Genomic DNA, 26,196 nt, shown 5'->3' with positions numbered 1-26,196 from the left:
TTTCTGAATAACAGGAAGTAACACAGGAAGAAAAGTCTCTTGGGCAGACAAATTCTTTACATTGGTGAAGTGCATCTCCTCAGTTATCCTGTGCTCAGGTGGCTTACCTCAGATGTTACCAAGAGCAGTGTCCCACTGTGATCAGAACGACTTATATGCTTGCAGTGCTTAGTAGCATTTTCCATAGCCTGCTGTCTTGCATTGAAAGAGTTGAGTTGATGCTAGCTTGAAACAGGCATGACTCTTAAAAAGTTCAAAAACTACTGCTAAGTTTACTTTTTAATTCTTTCTAGTAGAATTTAATCTGCTATACCAACTCTGAAAACTTGGTTCAGACAGATGCTCTGCCCAATCTCATAAAATTCAGCAAATCATTACATGAGAACAAAGGGTTCTTAATATTTTTGTAGTACCTGAATGCTTTTCGGGTAAGAGTTACTTCGCAGATCAGTCTTCTGTACTACTCAGAGGACCAGCAGTTCCTAGAAATGTTCCACCAAGCATTAGAGTACAATATAGCGCTTGCTGCAGTATTTGGCAGATAAAATGAGCTGAAAAAAATGGTATACAGATGTTTAATTAGTCTTAATCAAGGCTATTTGAATAACTTATTTCTGCTTTTAAAAGTAGGTGTAATTTGAATTAATAGAAACGTAAAAAAAAGAGTTTGGGGTGATATTTTGCATCTTTTTTCAAAGAAACCCTTAACTTGCATCAGCTTTGATCTAATCCGTGCACTCTTCCTCACCAGTGTGGATTTTGTTTTTGCTTTTGTTTGCAGTGCTGGATGAGCCTCCTGGCTGTCCAGAGACTTCATGGCTGTGGTAGGTTGTGTGGCACTTCAAAATGAAGTTAAATCCAAACCAAGCTTTAGCATGCTGGGCGCTAACCTTGGTTGGAATGTGAGCCACGACAGAAATGAGGCTATGGATGCCAGCCCAATCCCATTGCTGTGAATTTGACTTTTTGGGAACTATGTAAATATCAATCTGTTTTAGTGTAGCAGTGTGTGTGACACGCCACTAAAGTGTTTTATTATGGATCTAAAAGGCAAACCCAACAGTGTCTGTCATGTTTTCTTACAGTTTCAAGACTGGTCAGATCAATGGAGATTTACTGATATACCACGTCCTGCTAACACTGAAGCCATACTACGCAAAGCCATATGAAATTGTAGTGGACCTCACACATGCTGGCCCTAGTAATCGCTTTAAAACAGACTTTCTTTCTAAATGGTTTGTAGTTTTTCCAGGCTTCGCTTATGAAAATGTCTCAGCAGTTTTTATTTATAACTGTAATTCTTGGGTCAGAGAATACACCAAATACCACGAAAGACTCTTGACAGGTTTGAAGGGAAGCAAAAGGCTTATTTTCATAGACTCTCCAGGAAAACTGGCGGAGCACATTGAACATGACCAGCAGAAACTTCCAGCAGCCACCTTGGCTTTGGAAGAGGACTTGAAAGTATTTCACAATGCCCTCAAATTGGCTCACAAAGACACCAAAGTGTCTATTAAAGTAAGTACTTTTCATGCTTTATTAGTGAATTGTTATATTTTGATAAGATTTTGACTGCATTTCTGCAGTCTTAATTTTCTTCTTTGTGTCTTCTGGAGAAAAGACTACACACAGTATTACAACATTTCATGCAATTTCATACATTTATCTTGGTCAGATAGAAATGTCAGACTTCTCTCTTTGTATCGTTAACAGCAGGTGCTCAACCATTTTTTGATTCTCTTTCTAAGGTTGGATCAACAGCTGTGCAGGTGACGTCAGCTGAAAGAACAAGAGTCCTGGGACAGACAGTGTTTTTAAATGATATATACTACGCCTCTGAAATTGAGGAAATATGTCTTGTTGATGAGAATCAGTTTACCTTGACCATTGCCAACCAGGGAACACCACTCACCTTCATGCATCAGGAGTGTGAAGCCATTGTGAGGTCCATTATTCACATACGGACACGGTGGGAGCTGTCACAGCCAGACTCCATCCCACAGCACACTAAAATTCGCCCTAAGGATGTCCCTGGAACACTACTGAACATAGCGTTGCTCAACTTGGGAAGCTCAGACCCCAGTTTGCGGTACTGATCTTTTAAATTAATTTCCCTTTATAAGGCAAATTATGCTTTGCAATATATATTTATTGGGTGCCTTTGGTTTTCTTGGCGTTGAACTTCCTGCTTAATAACTGTGCCTCGCAGAGCAAGCTCTTGGGTCTCGTCAGAGAGGGCTGCCTCCAAAATGGGTCCTTGCTCACTGGGAGCCTGTGTGGCTCTTGGCAACCTGTGTCTCATCCACTCAGGTGCCTTTGGAAATACCTAGCACTTCCTGGAACTGGATGCTCTTCTGAGAAGTCCAGTAACAAAGTTCTTCAAGCATACTCTTTAACCTTATCAGAAACCGTTTAAAACAAAGGAGTAATTTAATTCATTCGTCCAAGGCAAATGTTGTCTCTGAATCTTAACTGATGCAGAAAAGCAGCTCAGGGTTTAAATGTAGTACATTATGTAACAATATTGATTTGGTTTTGGAAATGTGACTGCCATTAATGTGTGTATTTTAAAACAGACAAGAAGACTATTACAAATCGCATTGCTTGCTTTGTTACAGGTCTGCTGCCTATAATCTTCTGTGTGCCTTAACCTGTACCTTTAATTTAAAGATTGAGGGCCAGTTACTGGAAACTTCAGGTCTATGTATTCCTGCCAACAACACGCTCTTTATTGTGTCTATTAGTAAGACTCTTGCAGCTAATGAGCCACACCTTACCTTAGAATTCTTGGAAGAGTGTATTTCGGGATTTAGCAAATCTAGTAAGTAACACTGGTGTTCCTCAATGCTAACCATGAAAATGAAATGATTTAAGCTGGTAGCTGTCAAGTTTAACAGACTTCCTCATGTGACTGAATCATAGTAACTTTAAATTACAAATGCTTCCTAGAACTGATTTGGATGTTTTCAAGATAACCCGTTTATACTTGCTTATTAATAATCAAGTTTAATCAGATAATTCTGTGTTTCTGTGAAGCTGTGTAATTCTCAGAAGCCAGTGTCGTGACCAGGAGGGGCATCTATTGGAGCAGAAACTCCAACAGTACTTTGAATTACACATTGAATGTACCCTTGTCTTCCTGCATGAAAAGAAATGAAGCAGATATTTAAAAAAAATAAAGCAGCCCAAGCCCTGTCTTTCTAACTTTCACCGGCCATCTCATTTATCTAGACAATTATTCAGTGTGATCACAATGCAAATTATTTGTTTTGTACCCTTGACTGTTTTGTGCAGTGAGTACTCTGGTGCACAGATCTCTATCACACTGTTATTAATTCACCAGAATTAAGAATATTGCAGAACGAAAAAAAACCCATCAAAATATGAGCTCGCTGAGGTTTTGAGTTCTAGCAGACACCTTGAGAAAAGAGTTAGTGTCCCCTCTTTCAAATTTAACCCTTTCAGATTGATGATGTCTCTCCTATCTGGTTCTGCTTCTCTACTTCTGTTATCTCTGTTTTCCAGACATAAAACAGCTCTGATTTTACTGTTGGAAGCTGTTCAGAATACATTCTCAAGATTGAAAAGAAATTATCTTTACTCTCACTTAATACTAAATGTGCGCATCTTTGTCACACTTCTTAAGATACTAAAATGTCAAAATCTCCTTGACAGATTGTTACAGGTGTTTATTGGATGTTATTATTAATAGTGTGCTCTTTAGAAAAGCTATGCTATGGGGTGTCATTTGCTCAGATCTGATAGTAATTATTTTAGGAGGAAACTGGACGGAATAGTGCTTGCAAATAGTTGTTTACCTGTTCATAGAGATCTACAGTGGTATTTTGTTACAAAGTGAATTTTTATTTCAGGTATTGAACTGAAACATCTTTGTCTGGAGTATATGACTCCCTGGCTGTCCAATCTGGTCCGATTCTGCAAACACAACGACGATGCGAAGCGCCAGCGAGTCACTGCTATTCTTGATAAGCTTATAACAATGACAATAAATGAAAAACAGATGTACCCTTCCATTCAGGCTAAAATATGGGGAAGTCTCGGACAGGTACAAATTCTGCGTGATTTCTTGTAATTTGTTTATAAGCAGATTATAGTGTTTTCAATCACTCACATGAGGATAAAATTTTTGACAGATAGGACCTTGCTTGTTTCCCAGAAGCATGTTTTGTTTTTTTCCACCTCAAATCCAGTTTCTTTTCAATAAGTGCAGCATTTTATGAATAGCTGTACTTCAAAGTGGAGAACAAAATAAAAATGATACAAACCGTATCATAGTTCTTGTGCAGTTGTGAAGCACTTTGATCTGATACTATTCGTTTTACATTTCTAGTATGTACATAGGCTTTTTCCAAAAAGATGACCAGTCACTAGGACTATTTCTTCCATTTATGGTACTTGTGCATCTTCAACTAAAAAATATGATGATTACTTATTCAGAAGGTTATTTACTGTAGAAAAATGATACTAACCAAGTGATGACAAAGACTTTTTCTTTCTCTACCAGATTACAGATCTCCTTGATGTAGTGCTGGACAGTTTCATCAAAACTAGTGCCACAGGGGGCTTAGGATCCATAAAAGCTGAGGTTATGGCAGACACGGCGGTAGCACTTGCTTCTGGAAATGTAAAATTGGTTTCAAGCAAAGTGAGTTCCCTCCTTGCCTCTTACGTAGTAATTTCACCTTTAGATAACAACATAGCACTGAGGTGCTTTCTGATGACTCAGTACAAGCAATAATGGGAAAAAAAATAGAATAATTCCAGTGTTAATTTGTAATTGCTTTTACTGAAATTTTGAGCTCTGCTCTTTGTTTGGCAAAAACAAAATGGTTGCTCTCTTTTCAGGTGATTGGAAGGATGTGCAAGATAATTGATAAGACTTGTCTGTCTCCAACCCCTACCCTGGAGCAGCACCTGATGTGGGATGATATTGCCATCCTAGCACGCTACATGCTGATGCTCTCCTTCAACAATTCTCTGGATGTGGCTGCACATCTCCCCTACCTCTTTCATGTGGTTACTTTGTTGGTGGCCACTGGACCACTTTCGCTCAGAGCTTCCACTCATGGTCTTGTCATCAACATCATTCATTCTCTGTGCACCTGCTCACAGCTTCATTTTAGCGGTAAGTTTCTTAACAGATTTTCCATTGATTGCTTTTCAGTTTCAGAAATACCAGAGTTATCTTTCTCTCTTCCAACAAATTTGAGAGCTTGAAGATATTGTGTTGCCGTTCAGATTGTGTACAAACCAGAATAAGGGTATGAGCCAGAATGAGTTAAAATATGACTGGTTTCAAGCAGGTGTGCAGTATAAATTCTATAACAGGTCTTTGAAAAAGGGAAGAAAGTAAGTACCAGTAAGTTCCTGTAATGCAGGTTAAGGAGAAAATGCATCTGTGCTAAAACTGGCTGATGTGTATCTTTTGAATAGTTGCATAATGTGGTAACAAATATCAGTTACATAAGGCAACTTTGAAACTGCATGGTTAAAGCAGAAGTGTTGCATACAGAGGTATTTTAGCAGTCCTAAAACAATTGAAATATCAAAGATATAGCAGTCACAAAAGGACAGTATAAAACCAGGCTGGATTTTGTGAACAAAAAAAAAAGTTTATATACTCTTGGTCTTTTAAGTATCTCAAAGCTCCTTTTATATCTAAGAATATTGACAGTGTGTGTGAATAGACATTTGCATTTGCATTTAAAGAAAAGCCTTGCTGTGATGCACAAAGAAAGGCAAGCCTTCCTGTTTAAAGAGATGAATTTGAAGTACATGGCAATGGAACAAAGTTCAGAATTGTAAAAATATGCAGTGCCAGCACCAGGGCCTTCATTTTCTTCTGATTTAAGTGACTTGATTGCAATGGGAGCCAAAACCAGAATTTAACTGCAGTTTGAACTTTGGGTAATGTTGGCCTTTCAAACCAGGAGCTCTCTGAGCTTCCGTTTTCCTAACAAATATGAGAAAAAGCCTCAGAGAATCACATCTTTAGACGAGTTTCTTTTTATCTGTTTCTAGGTTGCATTTCTCTCGTGACTGCTTTCAATGGTCTGTGCAACAGACCACAGTTGTTCTGGCATGCTCTGAGACAAGTAGCAAGGAAAACAGTATTGAAACGTCGATAGGTTTATTATCTGCTTGTATATTCGTGGGAGAGTGAGCTTAAGTGTGTTTAAAATATGAATTGTATGTCAGTGTTTTAAGTCTAATGTGTAAAAATTTATTCAACAGAGGAGACCAAGCAAGTTTTAAGACTGAGCTTGACTGAATTTTCTCTGCCCAAATTTTATTTGCTGTTTGGAATCAGCAAAGTGAAATCAGCTGCAGTCATAGCATTCCGTTCCAGCTATCGAGACAGGTCATTTTCACCTGGCTCCTACGAGAGGGAGACTTTTGCACTGACCTCCTTGGAAACTGTTACTGAAGCTTTGTTGGAGATCATGGAGGTATGTGTTTCAAAACAAAATTACACATAAAGGAAAATGGTGCTGCTTATTCTACAACAACCAGTGTAGCAAGCTGTACCTCCAGTGATAAGGAACACTTCTGACAACTAAAATAACTGAACATTCTGAATTAAAATAATACATTTTCTTCATGTTATGTATATTCAAACAATGTAATTCTTTTTAGGCTTGTATGAGAGATATTCCAACATGCAAGTGGCTGGACCAGTGGACCGAACTAGCTCAAAAGTATGTTATAGATCTCAAAACATAACCGTAGCTGCTTGTGTAGTACACTTAGAATTTTCAATTTTCCATTGTACAGCTTGTCTATTGTGTATTCATTTAATGTGGTGTATTCTGTTTCTTCACAGATTTGCATTCCAGTATAATCCATCCCTGCAGCCAAGAGCACTTGTTGTCTTTGGCTGTATAAGTAAGCGTGTCTCTCATGGACAAATAAAACAAATAATCCGAATTCTTAGCAAGGTATATGGGTCTGTATTTGTCTTCCTCTCTGACTTAAAAAATAACTAAAATTTTTTTATGTTCCTATTGAATAGAAAGCTGAGCATAATTTCACAGTAAATACATTCCTCAAGTATATTCTTCTACATAGCATCCTGATTGGAAATTGTCTTTGTAGGCCTGGCTTTCTATTTTAAATTAGTTTAGTAACTGTAAGTTTAATTAATGCAGCTGTCTCTAGAGCAACATTGGTTTTCAATATTGAGTTTAAAATTTGAGACACTGAATTTAGATCCAGAAAAGTCAGTATTTAAATAAAATTTCTTTAAATAAAGAAATTTTCTGGTAAGACATCTAGCTGCACGTGTGTTCCTTTTTTTAAGGAAGTTAACAATGTGTAACAACTAAATACAAGAAAAAGCAGAATGTTTATGTAAGAACAAACTACCTAGCTTGGTGATAATGTCCATATTTTCTAAAGAAGGTTATGTTCTATTGCAGTTGAACAGTGGTAAATTTCTTTAAGTATTTTATTACCATTATGTGGGCATAAAATTTAGCTGTGCAGTGTCCAAACTGTAGAAGAGCTATTCTGTAGCTCTTGCACCCTTAATTTTTTAATACACATCACACAGCTGTTTACAGCAATAAATAAGTTGCTTATGTAAATCTTCATTTCTAAAACTCCTTGCAAATTGGTTTAAAGGGAACTCAGGCTTTGTAAACTAATTGAGTACCATATTATAGTTTAGAGCTTTGATCTTTTCACAAAGCAAAATGTAATTATGGATTCCATTTTCTTCTTATTATTCTTTTTTTCTACAAAAAGGGACTTGAGAGCTGTTTAAAAGGCCCTGATAATTACAATAGCCAAGTTCTCATAGAAGCTACGGTTATAGCACTCACCAAACTGCAGCCTCTTCTTAACAAGGTAAACAACTGGATTTCTGGAGTAAACAATGTATTTTGTAAGTGAAAGATATAATTACAAGTATAAACTCAAAAATGTAAGTAAGTGTTGTGGTATCTGATATTCACACATCACTGCCATGACTCATGCTTGAAAGTACTACATATGGGAAGTATGTCACAGATGTTTGTACATGCAAAAGCTTTAAAAAGGCTTCAGAATGTACTGTTCTGCTTCATCAAACTGGGCCATAGCAATACATGCAAAGGCTGCACCACAGTTTGTATTAATTCTCTCCAAAAGATTTTCCATCTTGGCTTTCAAATTTGCCATTGCTCATACATATCTTTCTGATCATGCCTTGTAATAAATTTTAATTGTGTCTTATGTGGTATTAATGTAGCCATTTTATGTTACTTTGATGAATTGAACAGCATATCAATAGGTACACCATGAATGAATCACTTCAGAATTTACCTGTGGAGTGACGTTGTCATGCACACCCAAAAGAACACACTTCTAGGGCAAAGTTCTAGAAGGGGATTTCTAGAGAGTGTGGATGCATCTGCAATTCCTCCTTTGTTAATACATAAAAAATGCTAAAAAAAAAATAAAAATAAAAATTAAACTTGTTTTTCCTGCCAGGTGTATTTGAATGGCTGTTTTAATGTGCATATTTGACTTTCATTCACATAGCCAAGGACTTTAAAAAGGTTTTTAATGTTTACTTCAGTTTGTTTCACTCTTCACTTGGTAGCTTTGCGCTGTCTTACGTTAAAGTAGAATTGTGGCCTTTTCATTTCCCTTCTCCTTCTAGGACTCCCCTATGCACAAGGCCCTCTTCTGGGTAGCCATGGCAGTGCTGCAGTTAGATGAAGTCAACCTGTACTCAGCAGGTACAGCGCTGCTTGAACAGAATCTGCATACCTTGGATAGCCTTCGAGTGTTCAATGATAAGGTAAGCAAGCCCCCTGTGAGTAATCAGCTGTAATTAACCCTTACTTCGTGTAAGCTGTTAGATCTATTACAAAGAAAAGATATATATATTGCTTGTCCTAGTGAACAATAATTAAGCAATTAAAACTGAAATTTGCATTGCAAGCCGTTCACTTGTGTAATATCAGCAGGTACACTGTGATGTAGAGATGATGGCCTAACTGTCTCAAACTGGAACAGAAATAGATAGGTATATTCAAGTCAGGAGTACAATCAGTGGGTTCCTGTACATTCTTGAATTACTGTGTTTTGTCACGATATTAATTGAGTTATGGTGAGTAACCTTCAATCAAATAAGCTGTTCTGAAGAAATTCATAATGAGGGTGCTGAGGCCCTGGCACAGGGTGCCCAGAGCAGCTTGGGTGCCCCATACCCAGAGATGCTCAAGGCCAGGCTGGCTGGGGTCCTGGGCAGCCTGAGCTGGTGGGAGGTATCCCTGCCCATGGCAGGAGATGAGCTCTGAGGTCCCAACCAAAAACACTCTTCGATTGTATGAAATATTTTTGTGTCTTATTTTCTCTGAGTCAGAGCCCAGAGGAGGTGTTCATGGAAATTAGAAGACCACTTGAATGGCACTGCAAACAGATGGATCATTTTGTTGGGCTAAATTTCAACTCCAACTTCAACTTTGCACTAGTGGGACATCTCCTGAAAGGTAAGAGTACATGTTGCTGCGTGTTTTACATAACTACTCTTAATTCAGAAATAAGTAAAAGTCCAAGAATAAAGGGGAAAAAAGTGTGTGGTGGATTTTAAGTAACTCAGGTCACAGGACAGATACCAAATTAAATGTTCTTTGACTAAAATATTTTGTCAGGTGTGCTTTACGCTTGTCCTGTGTGAAAATGAATGTGTGGTTTCGTCTGCTACAGCGCGTTACTTCTTTCTCCCAGAATACTTTATTTCTCTGTGCTCGCCTGCAGTCCTGCTCACTGAAGATCGATTTGTGAGATAATAGATGCAATATATGCACAGACATTTGTAATTATGTGATTTTGGACAAAGGGACTGAATTAATAGTCCTGAATGTGCAATTTCTGTTAGCATTGTATTTCTTTACCCTGCATGTGTAATGTCCTGAGAACATGCTGAAAAATATATAAAAATGCTTTTAAAAATGTTTATGCTTCATAAATATGTATTCAAAAATTAAATACAAGATTTGGTGTTTAAACCTCATTTTGTAGGGTACAGGCATCCTTCTCCTACCACTGTAGCAAGAACAGTAAGGATTCTACATACACTACTAGCTCTGGTTAACAAACACAGGAACTGTGACAAGTTTGAGGTGAACACCCAGAGCGTGGCTTACCTAGCAGGTAAAATTAAACAAACATACATTCTTCTGAACTTGTCCTAACTGAAAAGGAATGGGTTATTGTGGGAATATCTTCTGGTGTTAGGTTAATTACACCGCTATCAATATAAAGAAAACTTGTAACTGGAGGTGGACAAGAGTCTGGGTTTGGCCGGTGTGCGTCACTGTCACGGTGTGGTCTGAAGGCTTGCCAGCACAGGACCTGCTGTGCAGCCTCCAGAATGCTTCAGGGAGACTGAAGGAGTTTTGGTTTAAATTCTGAAGCACGTTCCTTACAAAATTCACGTTTCTAGTGGTCTAGAAACAGAAATCATGGCCGTATGAGGGCAGATGTTTAAATCATGGAATTCTACCTCACTGGAGAATACAATTATTTTTTAAATGACCTACTTTTAATCTGTACATTTCAGTAAGGTTTAATTACATCTCTGTGGTCTTTTTTGTCCTAAGTAAAAAAACTAAATAGATGCTTACATTCTTCAATGTATTCCTGCCATAGAAAATTTGCACTAACTTTCTTTGATTTTTTTTTTAGCTTTGCTGACAGTGTCTGAGGAAGTTCGAAGTCGCTGCAGCCTAAAGCATAGGAAGTCTCTCTTGTTGACAGATGTCGCAATGGAAAATGTTCCTATGGATACATATCCCATACATCACAGTGACACTAGCTATAGGTTGGTTGTCTAACTTTTCAATAATAAAAGTTACCCAAACTTCTATGTCATTTCCTTTAGTAAATTATCTAAAGGTAAGCTGTGGTATACAGAAAACCAAACCCCATGTTCATTAAAGCTAAGTTAATATTCAGCTGCACGTTAGTGGTTCCTGACCAATGTGCTACTGTGATCAAGAATCACAGGGAAATTCGTGTATTGAATCCCTAGAGATATAATTTTGAGATCTCTGAAGCAATTTCAGACTGACTTAACTGCTTTGGGGATTCTTAATCTTTTTGATAACCCTTTTCTATGAGACCTAATTTCACCTCACTCTTCATTTGCATTTTAAAATAAAATTGTTTGTCTTTTTAAGAAATAAGGACGTGCGAAGTAATTGCTTGATTCCTGTCATTGGAAAACCTTGACATCTTATTGACTGTCTAGATGCAGCCACAGAAGTAAGCTGGGAAGTCAACCCAGAAGTGCCATGCAGAGTCAGTTTTTCTTTGTACAGAGCACTTCACTCAGTATCTCTCCTTTTGGTATTCAGCATTAAGCAGCAGATGTTGAATGCCTTACATCTTGCCTTATAGGCTGATTTGCTTATGTTCTTGTTACTTTATTTTTAGCTCTTCAGAATTAGGTTCATACCAGATTGTTAGTTTTGACTTGCTCAGACATTTTTGCTAGCAGAATAATTACTTTTTATTAATACATATTCCTGGGAGATTAACCTGCTAGAAAATACGGTTTTAATAAAGGATACTTTGGCTAGCTGAAAATTAATGTCTAAATATGCAACAGTTTTAAAGATTTTCTTAATTTCTCTGTACTTTCAGGACACTAAAGGAAAATCAACCGTGGTCATCACCAAAGGGGTCAGACAGACATCTGGCTGCCAGTTACCCAACAGTGGGACAGATAAGCCCTCGAACACGAAAGTCCATGAGTTTGGATATGGGGCAGCCTTCGCAAGCGAACACTAAAAAGCTTCTAGGTTATTAAGATACCTAATTTACTAATTTGTCTGCAGAATACTCCATGAAATATTACTGGAGAAAAATTATACTTGTATTTGTTCTGACTTCAAGTACTTTGACATGATTCAGAAAAATGCATGCAATTTCTACAAAATGCAAATAGAGGACACTACAGCTGACGAGGAATAATTCAGTTTGCTTTGATGAGGAAGAGGGGAAACGTTACTCAGAATGTGCATGCTGAAGTGATTTTTAAAAAAAAAAAAAAAGATATTTCAGATACCAAACGTTCATAGTACCAGTTTTGAGGGAAACAGACTCTTTAGCAGGATCAGTTGTGTCAGACCAAGGGGAAATGGTTTCAAACTAAAAGAGGGGAGATTTAGTTTGGATATAAGGAGGAAGTTCTTTACAGTAAGGGTGGTGAGGCACTGAGCCAGGCTCTGAGCACCTGATGGAGCTGTAGATGTTCCTGTTCATTGCAGGGGAGTGGGACTAGATGACCTGTAAAGGTCCCTTCCAACTCAAAAGTTTGTGTGATTCTATGAAACAAGAGTTCTCCACATAACTTACGGTTACTGTTCTACAATGTAGTGTACATGGAAGAAGAAAGGCATTTCTTTCATTACAATCCCGTTACCGCTTCCTTTTCAGTAATCACATTTTGGCATGTTTATTCAGTGTGATGTGTTGACCAGGAAACCATAGCATGCCCACGGCTTACATACTTGAATAAACTGCACGCTATTCTCATACGCATTGTGAAGCATTTTGGAAACTGTGATGGAGAGCGGCATGGTGTAACCATAATTTCTCTACCATCCTTGAAAATGGTGAAAATGTCCCCAGATTCCTTGATATGTTGCGGATAGGATAGCAGCTTGGCCAGACAATCAGAAATACTTAAAAGTGTGGATTTAGGTTTAATGTTTTTAATTTCCTGATAAATTGTTTTTAGGTACAAGGAAAAGTTTTGACCATTTGATATCGGACACAAAGGCTCCTAAAAGGCAAGACATGGAATCTGGAATCACAACGCCTCCCAAAATGAGGAGAGTAGCCGAAAATGATTATGAAATGGGTGAGAAACAGGACTAACATTTTCAGAATAACACTGATTATAAATGCTTTGTATTTATATACAAAGGCTTATTTCCAAATTCAATGTTTATTTGCTTAGGTTACTACAAGGTAAGGGAGAAATATCTTCATGGCTTCTGGAGAGTGTAGTCTTCCAAATCACTGACAATTGAGGTTTGAATTAGAGTTGCTCAGTTTGCAGATGCAGAATAAGGGGCAGCTATAGAGTACCGTATACAGGAGTGAAATAAGTAAAATTTGGCTTTTTATGGCTTATTAAGCCCTACCTGCGGATTTTGCAGGTGGAATCTGACCTGATGCCTAGAATGCCTCTCTTCATCTTCTCCCACATCTGCTTCCTGTGACCCCATCCCCAATTGCAATGCAAGACCAGGGTTCTTCTGTTGTATCTGACGTCAGTCTGCTGCCTGACCCTGAAAACGTTACGTACCACCCCTGGGCCTGTATTTCACTGAATAGGAAATTGGGGTTATTGTTTGCCATTTGATAATACATCCCATGTGACAGTCTAGCGCTGCTAGTATTACAGCATAATTGTTGCCTTTATACTTTATGAAAAGTTTGGTGAACTCTGAAGTTTGCACATAATTGAATTAGTTATGCATGATCTAATTCTGTTTTGGTTTAGGTTAATTCTGCTTTCGATTAGTTGGTCTTCTTTGTTTCACAGAAACCCAGAGAATATCACCACAGCAGCACCCACATCTCCGAAAAGTTTCTGTTTCTGAGTCAAATGTCCTCCTAGATGAAGAAGTTCTGACTGATCCAAAAATTCAAGCACTGCTGCTTACAGTTCTTGTAAGCCTTCTTTCTGTGTATTATTGTGTTATTTTCTGACAATCTTTCATTGTCCAAAGAAGTGTTCCTTGTGGTGTTTCGGAATTCACATGGATCAAAATTAGAATGTGATGTGCCTCTCTATTCTTTCGTTGCTTTTCTTCAGAATTCCTAGGAATCACTTTTATAACTCCATTTAAAAAGAAAAAAGAGAGGAAATTCGCAATTTCCATGATTCTGTATTGCAGAATTGATTCCTTTTCCTGACAGAATTATACTACAAACTGATTTTATATAACAAGAAGCTATTTTATGTATTACATATTTTAAAAGTTAAGAAGAGAAAATTGTTGGAATACCAGCATAATTTAATTTAAACCTTGGCTAAATAGTAACATAGCAACCGGCGCGTTCGTGCTTTCATCAGATGCACCAGTGCACTTTGCATTCCTGTTATAATGCAGGAAGACTCAGTTGCACGGTTTTGTCAGAGTCTGATTTGCTAATTTTTGGCCAAAAAGAGAAGCTATTATCAACTGTTCTTATTGTTTCCCATGACATAAAGCAACTTAATTCCACATCTCCGTAAATTAATCTTTTGTAATGACGCTTCTTCTGGAATCCAGAAATCTTAAGAACCTTAAACTACAATAACATTCAAAAAAGCCTGTAACTACTCAAGCTCCCTTAGAAGCGTGCTAATTTAGTCCTTTATGTTCTCACAGGCAACGTTAGTGAAGTACACTACTGATGAGTTTGACCAGCGGATTCTGTACGAGTATTTAGCAGAAGCCAGTGTCGTCTTCCCAAAGGTCTTTCCTGTTGTGTAAGTATCTAAAGCTGTTTGTGATGACTCTGTACTTGGCCTTCCTTTAAAATGTCTCTGGACCAGGGCAAGCACGTGTGAGGTGCTTACTCATTTGTACGTTACGAGCTGCAGTCTGCCCTTTGCTTAAGACAAATGTCCATCACAATTTGAGAACATTGCATTCACTTAACATAGGGGAAAAAGGAATGTTCGTACTGAAATGGGCATCCTGACATAGCACTGCTGCAGATGGCCCTCCGGCACACGTCTGGTCTCTGGGTAGGTTGGCAGAGCAGCCAGGGAGCCCTTCTGTGCAGCCATCCATTTCTCCCAAAAGCTTTCAGCGTCACTGCTGCCATTACAGTAGTCTGGTGACTTAGTGTGGTGACCTAGTGTGGCACTGATTTGGCTTTGTAGAGAAGCAAATTACTTTTTAATGTGGTCATATAGTTTTCTATAGAAGTCCACATATACTCCTTTAGATGTTATTATTGTACCAGTTAGACTCGATTTTTTAATCAGTAACCCAAGTGCATATCGAAACTGATTTAAAGTGTACTTTGAGATACTGTTTCAGTGTATTTTTTTAGACATGGGTTGGAAGCGGTATGCTGTTTGTTGAAGTTGTTGTGAACTGCATATTTATTTTGCAGAAAAAAATAATTCACTGTTCTTTTCTTTAGGCATAATTTATTGGATTCCAAGATCAATACCCTTTTGTCACTGTGTCAAGATCCAAATTTGTTGAATCCAATTCATGGGATTGTTCAGAGCGTTGTCTACCATGAAGAGTCTCCACCCCAATACCAAACTTCTTATCTACAAAGTAATTTTTTTTTAATTGCTGAATTCAAAGTTAGATATCCTAATGAAAATGCTTCAGAATTACTGCAGCCTTAGCAAAATAGCTGATGGGTTTTGTTGTGTGGATTCTCTCTGACTTCGTAAATCCTTCATAACATTCAGTTTGTTGTTGCAGGTTTTGGATTTAATGGGTTGTGGAGGTTTGCTGGCCCATTTTCCAAGGTAAGAGATAAATTCATCCGTTTTTACATTTGTTCTCTTTATAAAGCACACTGGTGCTCCAGGAAGGATGCGGGTAAGTTGCAAATGACAAAATTGATACGATAAGTCAGTAACGTAAGGGTCACTCTTACGGCTAAAACATTTTTCTAGCCTGCAGCAGCTATTTTGACGAGCTCAGAAAGGTAAACTTACTGAAGCTGGGCAAAAGCAGTCAGGTGGTAAATACATCTTTTCAGCACCCGAAAGTTTGCAAAGAGCCCTGCGACGTGCAGTATTATTCAAAACCTCTGGTTTGTTGTCTGTATCTTGCTAGGGGTTTAAATCAGTAAAAGCGGTAATTCCAGAATGATAAATTCTATGTTACAACAGAAGAAATAAAAGCATTGACCGTATGTGCTCCCATTTGTTGCCTCTAGTCATTGCTGCAAGAACTGCATGAGCAGAGTAGGCAGTGTTCTGGCATTATGCTTTGGGGGCATAAGTAATTCTAACAACGTTAAGTTTGGATGCTGTGGCACCTTATGAATGGAACAGCCCCCTCCTCTGCTTTTGCAGTTCTTAGACATACTGAAATTACATCTACAAGTGATCTGTAGTATTGTATTTAGATTAATCTGAGAGGGATCACAGATGGGTTTTCACACATAATTGCATCCAGGTGCTTTTTATACATCTCAGGCAAAACCGTTGTAAACTTACAGTGAGTTAGGGGTGAAACTCAACGACCAAAAAGTAGAAAGAAATGAACCAACCTTTTCTTCCCCCCATCACCCACAGCAAACACAAATCCCAGACTATGCCGAGCTCATAGTGAAGTTTCTTGATGCCTTGATTGACACATACCTGCCTGGAATTGATGAGGAATCCAGCGAGGAATCTCTCCTGACACCCACATCTCCGTATCCTCCCGCAGTGCAGAGCCAGCTTAGCATTACTGCTAACCTTAACCTTTCCAATTCCATGACCTCACTCGCAACTTCCCAGCACTCCCCAGGTCAGTAGCAGTTGTGGTAAGGAAATATACTGAATTTATACAGCCAAGCACTCAATCTCCTTGTGTTTTTAATGTGTTTGCATATCAAACATGATTGCATTCTTGAGTCAAATGAATATTATATTGTTGACTAAGCTGTTACACTGGTGTTTCAGATGCTGGATTTTGTCCATGACAAAAGCTGTCTTCCAGGTCGTTATGCATGAAGGAAATAACACGAGGTACATCAGAACAAATAGCAGCTGCATCTTAATGTGGAACATATGTGACAGTGAATCCTAGAAAGTTGATAAACACAAATACATAATCATGAAGTTTTGCAAGGAAAATAATAGCCACTTACACACTGCAAGCTAGCGTATACTAGGAAAAATAATCCAGAGCTGTGCTGTGATTGAGAGTGCCTGGACTGACTCTGTTTCAGTTGGCTATGTGGTATAAGGCCGAGACTCTTAGAGGCAGCACCAAATGAGGCTCAGATTCTCCTTGGAGAAAAAAAAGAATGTGTGACAATGTTCAGAAGCACAGTCATCAAAGGCTGTAAATAGATAGAAGTGCTAAATTCCTTCTGGCTTGGGGAGAGGGGAATTATAGGAAGATGCAGAGATTTAATATAGCAGCATAGGTTTTGGGGGTGAAAAATGAAAAAAAAAAAAGACTAAAAAGTATTTGGCATAGCATATGGGACAGAAGCTAGAGAAAATTGAATATAGGAAGAAAATTGAAGGTACGTCATAGAAATCTGCTTGAAGATTCTGCCTGAAGTGATTTGGATTAGTGGCTCATACAGGAAATGCTTTGAGGAAATGCTTTGCTGCTATTTGTCATAATAGTTACACGGTCTGATGTTCCTTAAATAATGATTTAACTGTTGCAGTTCTAAACACTGAAGTCAATCAGCCCTTTGTTTCTAACCTAATGAAAGGCTCAAGACCACTTAGATTTAGGTGTGATATTTACATGCTGTTGTTAGCATGTTGAAGCATGTCGTTAGGTTTTTTTGACTGTTTATTAATTGGTTTCTCCTAGCTCTGACATAAGTCCTACTTAATTGTGCATAGCTCTATTCAAGAAACCTGGTCCTTGAGATCATCAGCTTGCTCTCAGATGCCATGCATGGGTTTTTTGACTGTTACGAGTATTGCAGAGGTGAGACAGTGTTCTGTGGTGTAGTAGTGTGGGAACAGCAATTTCCTTTTTTTCACACGCTGAGAAGTGACTACAACTCTTCCCCAGTCTGAGAATTCACTTTAAGTTATTCAAGTTTGGAGAGATCACTTCTTAATGTATAGATGCTGACTTCTAGAAATACATTGTGAGATTCCTGTCAGCATAAATATTCTCAAAACAGGATTTGATCTCCAGTCCCACCATTACAAGATGTGTTACATACATTAAATAGGGTTGTTTGAAGTGAGGAAGTGTGGAAGGTATTTTGCACAGTTGTTACTTCTTTTTTTGCTACTTTAATAATAGTTTATAGCCTAGAGGAGACCTTGGTTGTCGTTGTGGCCTTGGTATTGATTCCTTCTTTTGCATTCCAGCCTGAGAACAAGTAAGAAAAGAACATTGACTTAAAAGGAACTTACTGGTTGCATCCTTCTTTTACCCCTCACTTTATGTTCTTTCGCAGAAGGAATTGAGGCAGCTCTTCAAATTTTTTTTCAAGTGTTGCACAAACAGATGGGTTTTGATGAATGCTGGTTAAGAGCCCATCTCCACCAGCAGCATTAGAGAGGAACTGGCAAACTTGTTAAATGATGCAGGGTAGGAGCAAGTCTGTAATCGTGCATTTTTGACACTGAATGCATGGTTTGCTTGGAGGTGAAATGCTAGAAGGTCTCTGAAGCAAAGGAGATTACTGAGGGATAACTTAGTTACTGTCACAGGCCTTTCCTATGAAAGGCTGGGCTGTGTTATCTGCTGGTGGTTATCAAGTAGGTATATTTTCCAGTTTGTTTTATCAGCTGTTTTTTAGATTTGGTTTGTTGGTTTTTTGTTTTGTTTTATCAAAAGCTGAAAGGAATGCAAAGGGCAGTAATAAAATTCAGTCGCTTTTTTGAATAGGCTTGAGCGCCTTCAAAAACTTAGGGAGTGGATTTTCAGCATTTCATTTTGTTCCTTTGTCCTACATCTGTTCCATTGCTCCACCTAAGTCAACTTGCACTTTCTCTCATTTAAACTGTTTCGTTAACCAGCGCTACTTTGCATAAAACAGGCTTTGCTTTTTAAGCTGCTGAATTGTTTCAAAAAATCTTGTTCTGGCACTTCATACAGCTCCATCGCCGCGTTCAGGAGTCTTGCATTCTCCTTCACCGTGCCTAGAGGCATCACGGTGTGAGGGAGTAAGCAGCGAGAGATGTAATGTATCTGCCAAGATAAAAACCACTGGTAAAAGAAGTGCAGGATATGAAGTAAATGTGGGCCGCCGGATTGCTGGAAGCAGCACCGCAGCTGCAGGGCTGGTATGAGATGCAGGCCTGTCATCCACTTACTCTGGTAGGAGAACTGCTGAACGAGAACATCAAGTATTTAGCAGTGCTGAGTTGAATTAAAGAAACAATTTGATCCAAGTATGTTTTTTTAATATGGTAACAAATCCATTAAATTGCAGATAACATATTTCTTGAATCCAGAAACAAATAGACAAGATTGTTTATACATGTTTTGTCTGTCTGTCATCTCTCCCCCCCATTCCCCTTGTGGACATTATTCACTTACGTTTTTTCTTTCATTCTGTGTTTGTAAAGCTTCTCTGCCTTGCTCTAAATCTGCAGTTTTCATGCAGCTTCCTCATCAAGGTACACTCTACTTCCATCATATTTGCACGAGATGCTGCTTGATCTGCTTTAGGGTTGGGCTTGTGGCATGAGAAGTGGTTTACTAATCCTTCCGAACACAGGAATGGCTTCAGTGTAAGTGCTAAGCTGTTGCATTTCTCGTGTGATGCTGGTAATACTTAATGGTATAGCAGGCAAAAGTTACTCACATCTTTAAGCATAAGATAAATTTGGCAATAAAGAAGTGGAAGCTTGGTATGTGAAAATATTCTGCTGCACATATTAAGCTAAAATGTAAAACTGTTTCATGAGCTGTTTAGTTTCACAGGAAGTCAGCTTCAGCATCGTTGGCACACCACCAGGGAACAGACAAATTCTTTGAACTAAATTGCAGCAGACAGAGGGTTCAATAAAATTAATTCTCATCAGCACCATTTGATTTCTGCTTCTGTGTGGAGAAATAAATAAGTTAGGCTGCAGAAGACTTTTTTTTACTCACACCTGCAGGTTGCTTCCTGTTCTCATTGCTTGTGACTTCTGTGAGCTCGTGCCCATGGGCAGAGGAGGGATGGCCGCCTGCAGACAGCTTCTGGCTGTAGTTTTGATTTTCATTGCAACTGTGTGAAATAGTGCAGAGTAATCACTATTCTTGTTGGTGCCAGTGAGAATCAATTTCTTAGAGGGATGAGAAATAAAACTGTGGGAGATAGCGTGTGTAGTGATAGGATTTTGCTCTAACCTTTTTATTTGCTGTCAGACATGCTAATTTTTGCTGCTGGTTATACTTTGAGCTTCTCCCATTAAAATACCATTCCCACTACTCATTCCAATGCTGCACATGTACTGTAAGTGTTTAGTGTTGTTAAATGTGCCTCAAACATATTCATTTTGTTGCAGAAGTAATGTGACAGCTGCACGAAGATACTGCCACACGAGTGATTAACTCAAAGTAGGGTTAGCATAAAAGTAATAACTGATTGGAAGCACGTCTGCACAAAGCAGAAGTCTCAGCTTTCATGTCTTCAAATGACAGACTGTATCCAGAGATGTAGAGCAGTGGCTCATACCCAGTCGTGCTTTGTCATCATGTCAGCACGAAGTTACACTGGTGGGGTTTGTTCTGGAGGGTTGTTTGATGTGATTCCTGTAGCACAACATAGTAAAGTTACCTTGTCCTGCAGAGAATGTCTAAAGCTTCTAGGAGAGTGTGTGCACCCGGGTATAAATCCTGCCCGGTTTCATCCTCGCCTCCTTCCTCCTGCCTCTGTCTGGGGGAGCAGCACTTCTGCAACAGCAGTCGTGAACATTTCCAGACTCACCTCTTGTCAGTGATTGTGCAGTTATATCCAAGCTTTGGCCGTAGAGTTTCTTTACTTTTGATTTGGGAGGGTGTCTTTTGAGGGTATGGATGGAATATTTTATCTTCAAGTACCCTTGTTCATTCTGCCCACAAATATATCAGAGCACATGCTCCTGCAAATGAGCAGCTGTGTGCACAGGCAGCACGGACGCTGCTGTCAGCTGCAGGGTGTTGAGGCAGCTCCGAAGCGGAGCACGCTGCCCTCCCTCCTGAACTGGACCCGAGTCTCACTGCCCTGTTTGTTACTAGTGGAATTCCAGGAGTGTTTGCAGTGACGTTTCCTGTCCTTCTGAAGGTTAGCACGGGGGGGGTGTTGGACCTGGTCAGGGGCTGTGCTTTCCCTGAGAGCAGAGTTGTATGTTTGATCTGAAAAAATGATTCTTCATATTACAGTACTTCAATAAAACAGCTGCACTGAATCTCTCATTTGCGAGTCATCGTCACCAGTAAGGCTGTGTTACTTCTTGCTAATAGAGTCACGAGTTGTTTAGGATACGTTGTTAGTTGGATGTCTGAAGTGCTTCCCAGCTAGGGCAGCACCGCTGGCTGCTTGTGTTCCCAGAGGCTGTCTCCTCACCTCCACCTGTTCGCATGGCAGACCTGGGTCGTGTCCTGAGCACAGTCACTGAGTGCCCTGTGTGGTCCAGCGGGGTGCCTTGATTCTGGCATCGGGGGTGTCACAGTATTTTGTAACGTGAAGGCACCTACATTCTAACCTGTTTGTTTGCAGAAACATCTGCCGTTCTGGTGCTGAGCCGCAGGGTGGCAAAGCAGCGAGGCTAACGCTGGTCTGTGTGTTTCCCCAGGGATCGACAAGGAGAACGTGGAGCTCTCGCCCACCGCTGGCCACACCAACAGCGGGAGGATGCGCCACGGCTCCGCCAGCCAGGTGCAAAAGCAGCGAAGTGCTGGCAGCTTGAAACGTCACAGCATTAAGAAGATTGTGTGAAACTTTGGGTTGGTTTTTTGTTTGATCGGTTTTCTGGGTTTTTTTTTTTTTTGAAACTGACTGACGTACGTGGGCCTCTTGCAAAGGGCCCCCCACCAGTTGTGATGCTGCACTTAATTTTTCAAGTTCCCATCCTGTCAGCCATGTTGCCAGATGATCAACTCCTGAAACATTGCCTGAATTTTAATGCCTTTTTTCTTTTCTTCTGTTTTTTTTTTTATTTAAGCCAGTGTTTCAGAACCATTATAGATCCTGAAGGACTCGGTAGGCGAAGGAGGTGTGGAGTTCTTTAACGCTGCAGAACATATCTTGTCCAAATACGAAAGCCATTTCCCATAGACGGTTCTACCTTGCTTCTGTGATTCGCCTTGTTTGTTTCTTCTCTAAAGGAAAGTGTTAATCCTGTTTGCACACTTCTCAAGGTAGTGGCTTTATGAGCCAGGGGAGGTTACTATCATCCTGGTTTTAATTCAAACCTGTAGGATTTTTAGCTGTGGACTTTTTTTTACCATGCTTAAAAGAAACTTAACAATAGCCGCAGTACAATGAGCTTAGCCAGAAGTGGTTGATTAGATTAAATTCCTAGTAATTAGCAATAAATTGAGAAAGGACAAGGAGGCTTCATGAGTCTCTCCATTCCCCAGACCATAGCTTCAGACACTTGGACTGTATATGGACCAGACTGGATAAACTGGCTTTTTTCCAAAGCAATTTTTTTTGCTGTACTTTAACTGCACTAAAAAAAAAAAGGTTGTACAGTGGAAAGAAAATCGTCAAGAACTGACTATTACGGTGTCATTATAGCAGTGTTTAAAATTTATTGCTTCTTTCTTCCATTTAACGCATGCTTTAGTTTTGCCCTTCTAACAATATGCACCTTCAAGAAATTCCTGGCAGAAAAACCTTTGGGATACGGAGGGGAGAGTTTTATCAGTGAACTTCCAGCTCTGGGAGGTTGTTTGGCAAAGCTGCTTTTGTGCTGTCCAAGCAGTGATATAAAAACAGTAATGTTTGCTTAAGGTACATGAATTTAAAGATAACTGACACTTTGTCAAATCCAGGTTACGTTTGAATGTTTGCAGTGCAATTTCTGGTATCAGTACAGACATTTGCGGTCAAAGTTTTCTTGCAGAACTTTCGAGGGGTTTTAGTTTGTAAGGGCTCGTACTTGGGGGTTATACGAAACTGAAATTGCTATCACTGTGAAAGACTTGTCAGCCACAGTAGTGCGTTAGCAATGGGGGACTGTGATAATATGCTGCTATGTTGAATGACGTGTAAAGATGTAGCACTGGGTGCTACAGGTGTTACCTGCACGGACTGAAGATGCGCGGAGCGTTGGATCTCAGAGGTGAATGGGCATTCTGACAGAGGCCTGTCAGCCAGGTGCTCGTTTAGGGCTAAGCAAACCTACTGCTAAAGAACAGTTAAACTTCCTAGATTCGGATCTGTTGTATGTTCAAGTTAACAACTTATAAATGGCTTTAGAAGGGGAAAAAAAGTATATCCGCTATATGAAAAAAATAAAATCCTCTAGTGCAATTTTATTAGTGGCTTTCAGTAAATCAAACTCCACAGCTAAATTATTAGAGAATGGTACAATTCTTAGTGTTCCGATCTTATTGATATAGCACATAATTCACGTGTACCCACACAGTAACAATGTAACATTTATGTAAATAAAAATGCCTTTATTGTATTGATTCATAAAATAACAATTCTTCTAATTTGTTTACAGTCCTCCAAGAACTATGAACACAAGCTTAATATGCAAATAGTTTGCCAAAACAAGAGGAAAATGTAGAATTAGTGATCCTGAAATAGATACATTGGAGAATACGAAGACTTGTGCAATTAACCAATTTTTTTTTATTCTTGATTGTGTAGGAACTGCAGTAGAAACATGATTCCTGAACTGTTAGATCTGTGGAAGGGGTTACAAGGCTAGAATTAAATTAAGGAATAGAGCAGTGACTTGTGCCATGTTTGTAAGCTGCTATGCATTTGTAATTTTGGGAGTCACTGATTTAAAAACCTTTTTCATCTCATACATCAAACTGCTAATAGCCACCTGGCATCGCTGTCAGTTTGCACCTGATTATACTGAACCAAGCTATTTCCAGCCCTTTCTCTTTTGCTGAAGACAATGAATTGTAGAAAGATGAAGACTTGTTCCCTCCATAGGTGGGAGGAAAAAAGAATCGCTTGGAATTTACTGGTAGAAAAAGACAATTTTCAGTTGTTTCTCCTATGAGCAAATTTTCTTTAAAAATAATTCCAGATGAACTGCCAAGTCTGTTCTGTTAGGACTGAGTGCATATGAGAGCAACTCTTCCAATATTTTGCATTGTCTCTATAAAAAAAAATGCATCATGAAATAAGAATGAATTCATTCTTAGAGATACAAGTACAGTGAAACCAAAATTACCTTTTCAGCAAGAACTAGAACTGCTGTAAGCTCTTGGTCCTGACTGAAAAAAATGATACATTGACAAAGCAAGTCAGCAAAATTTAATTTGTTCTATTTCCTGGAAGGAGTCATTTAACGTTTTCACTGTGTAGTTCAGTGAGGGGACCCGAACTTTCAGAGCAGGGGTGTCAAACATTTTAGGTAAAACGAGCTGAACTTGAGCATAACTGTAGTCACAGAACTGTAGAATGGCTTGGCTGGAAGGACCCCTGCCATGGTGGGGCCCCTCCCACCAGCACAGGCTGCCCAGGGCCCGCCCAGCCCGGCCTCCAGCAGCTCCAGGCATGGGGCACCCGCAGCCGCTCTGGGCGGCCTGTGCCAGGGCCTCACCGCCCTCATTGCGAGGAGTTTCTTCCTTTTATCTGATCTAAGGCTACCCTTTTAGTTTAAAGCCCTCGCCCCTTGTGCTGTTACTGCACTCCCTGACAGTCCCTTCCCAGCTTTCCTGCAGCCCCCAAAGGTCACTGTGAGGTCTTCCAGAGCCTTCTTTTCTCCAGGCTGAACAGCCCAGCTCCCTCAGCCTGTCTCCATAGGAGAGGTGCTTCAGCCCTCTGATCGTCCTCGTGGCCTCTTCTGGACTCGCTCCATCAGGTCCATGTCTGCCTCTGGGGAGCCCAGATCTGGATGCAGTACTCTAGGTGGCCATAGGCTACAGCAAAGATTTAATTCAGGGCACTGTTTGCCGTGGCTCACAGCAGTACCAGGAGTTAGGAAGTTTGTGCTTAGATCGAGGGGGAAGACACCTGTCTTATTATTAAACTTTGATTAGTAAATGGTTGTTCAGTGCCTTACTGTCATTCATCACCCGAAAACCTGCTCCCTGTAATAGCCATTGCTATTGCTTTCCTTCTTTGTTTTCTTTCTCATATTCTCCTTTATTTGTTCCCTTTTCCTGTTTTGCGTATTCTGTGTCCTGCTCTATTTCATTCCTGTGAGCACCGCTCTCAGTTTCTAATCCAGCCTCTTTCAGTCCTCTCCTCGTCCTGTCACTCCATTTATGCTAGTGATCAGCAGTTAGCTGCTGGTGATGATGCTTCAAGGTCAGGCTGGAAACCTGATGTAAGAAGCGGGAGACTCACTAGTTCAGACCTTCCAGTCTCTGTTTCAGGCAGCGTGCAGGCTGCCCTAGTCACGGTCTGAGGGTTACCTCTGCAGCCATGGAGTCTGTGTACTTTGACATGAAAACTTAAATTCAGAAAAACCTGATTGTAACACGTGGACCACGTAGCTACACTATGGGGACTGTATGTTTGACACCCCTGTTTTAGAACATGTTATCCATTACGTACTAACTACAGTTAAGTACTGTAAAGATGATTAACATTTTGTGTTTGTGTTTTCCCTGACTTAAAGATAATTCAGTAGTATTTGAATAGTACATAACCTACCTGTTAATTATGCCAATGTTTCTGCTTTAATGTGCATGAAGTTTCCAAAATAGGAAACTTTTCAAATAAGTATTGTGGACCGAGCACTTGGGAGCATTCCAGTGCTCTATTCCTAAATGGGTTGTAGGTTTTAGGGCTTTTTCTGTTTCATCCTAAGTTTAATTTTTACAGATGTAATGAAGCACGTCTTACTGTTATGCAACAAACTTACCACAGAAAGTCACTTTTAGTGTTGGTCCCACCATTTTTTTTAATGCAGTATATTCACCTGTAAATATTTTTTGTGTAAAATTTGACAGAAAAGTATATTTACTACACTGTAAATACATGTGACAATATATTGTATTATTTTGCTTTTTTTGTAAAGCAGTTAGTTGCTGTATATGTATAACATACAAATTTGATTATTCTAGTGTTAGTAATGGTTAACTACTACTTCTCCTTCCTGCTGTTGCGTTACGTCATTTAAAAAAAAAAAAGCTGTGTACTATAAACTTACACTGTGTATGATATCTTACTCTTTCCATTTGGGCCTCAACTTTGAAATGTTCCCTCGATGCAGAGTCCTGTTCCTACGGTTCCTACAAGTGTGCGGAGCGGGCGAGAGCCCTGCTGATTCAGACACCGCTGGTAAGCGTAGGCAGAAATGGTAGCAGCTTGGTTTCAGATAACTGTTGTTCCTCCCATCTTCTCCTCATGTACGTACTTTGCCTTTTTTTGAAGTAAAATGTAAATTCAACCTGC

General features: G+C 39.5%; 1 protein-coding gene across 4 annotated transcripts in view; it reads left to right on the top strand.

Moving 5' to 3' along the window:
* Nucleotides 1-26,196, top strand: part of NF1 (neurofibromin 1) — an 85,324-nt gene extending 59,128 nt beyond the window's left edge. For 2 of the 4 annotated variants that reach the window (XM_021415320.1, XM_021415323.1), the window contains exons 37-58: nucleotides 1,086-1,518; nucleotides 1,749-2,089; nucleotides 2,619-2,821; nucleotides 3,873-4,066; nucleotides 4,526-4,666; nucleotides 4,867-5,146; nucleotides 6,256-6,470; nucleotides 6,658-6,719; nucleotides 6,845-6,959; nucleotides 7,768-7,869; nucleotides 8,666-8,806; nucleotides 9,374-9,500; nucleotides 10,033-10,164; nucleotides 10,699-10,834; nucleotides 11,659-11,816; nucleotides 12,758-12,880; nucleotides 13,571-13,698; nucleotides 14,403-14,503; nucleotides 15,169-15,311; nucleotides 15,465-15,511; nucleotides 16,289-16,505; nucleotides 21,452-26,196. In XM_021415320.1, the coding sequence (XP_021270995.1) occupies nucleotides 1,086-1,518; nucleotides 1,749-2,089; nucleotides 2,619-2,821; nucleotides 3,873-4,066; nucleotides 4,526-4,666; nucleotides 4,867-5,146; nucleotides 6,256-6,470; nucleotides 6,658-6,719; nucleotides 6,845-6,959; nucleotides 7,768-7,869; nucleotides 8,666-8,806; nucleotides 9,374-9,500; nucleotides 10,033-10,164; nucleotides 10,699-10,834; nucleotides 11,659-11,816; nucleotides 12,758-12,880; nucleotides 13,571-13,698; nucleotides 14,403-14,503; nucleotides 15,169-15,311; nucleotides 15,465-15,511; nucleotides 16,289-16,505; nucleotides 21,452-21,594 (3,682 nt within the window). In that variant the 3' untranslated portion in view covers nucleotides 21,595-26,196. The remainder of the gene's footprint in view (nucleotides 1-1,085; nucleotides 1,519-1,748; nucleotides 2,090-2,618; nucleotides 2,822-3,872; nucleotides 4,067-4,525; nucleotides 4,667-4,866; nucleotides 5,147-6,255; nucleotides 6,471-6,657; nucleotides 6,720-6,844; nucleotides 6,960-7,767; nucleotides 7,870-8,665; nucleotides 8,807-9,373; nucleotides 9,501-10,032; nucleotides 10,165-10,698; nucleotides 10,835-11,658; nucleotides 11,817-12,757; nucleotides 12,881-13,570; nucleotides 13,699-14,402; nucleotides 14,504-15,168; nucleotides 15,312-15,464; nucleotides 15,512-16,288; nucleotides 16,506-21,451) is intronic. The other 2 variants (XM_021415322.1, XM_021415324.1) reach the window with 2 other exon arrangements.

Source organism: Numida meleagris, chromosome 18 (assembly GCF_002078875.1).
Source record: "Numida meleagris isolate 19003 breed g44 Domestic line chromosome 18, NumMel1.0, whole genome shotgun sequence".
Taxonomy (NCBI): domain Eukaryota; kingdom Metazoa; phylum Chordata; class Aves; order Galliformes; family Numididae; genus Numida; species Numida meleagris.
This window is presented reverse-complemented; position numbering and strand designations above follow the sequence as displayed.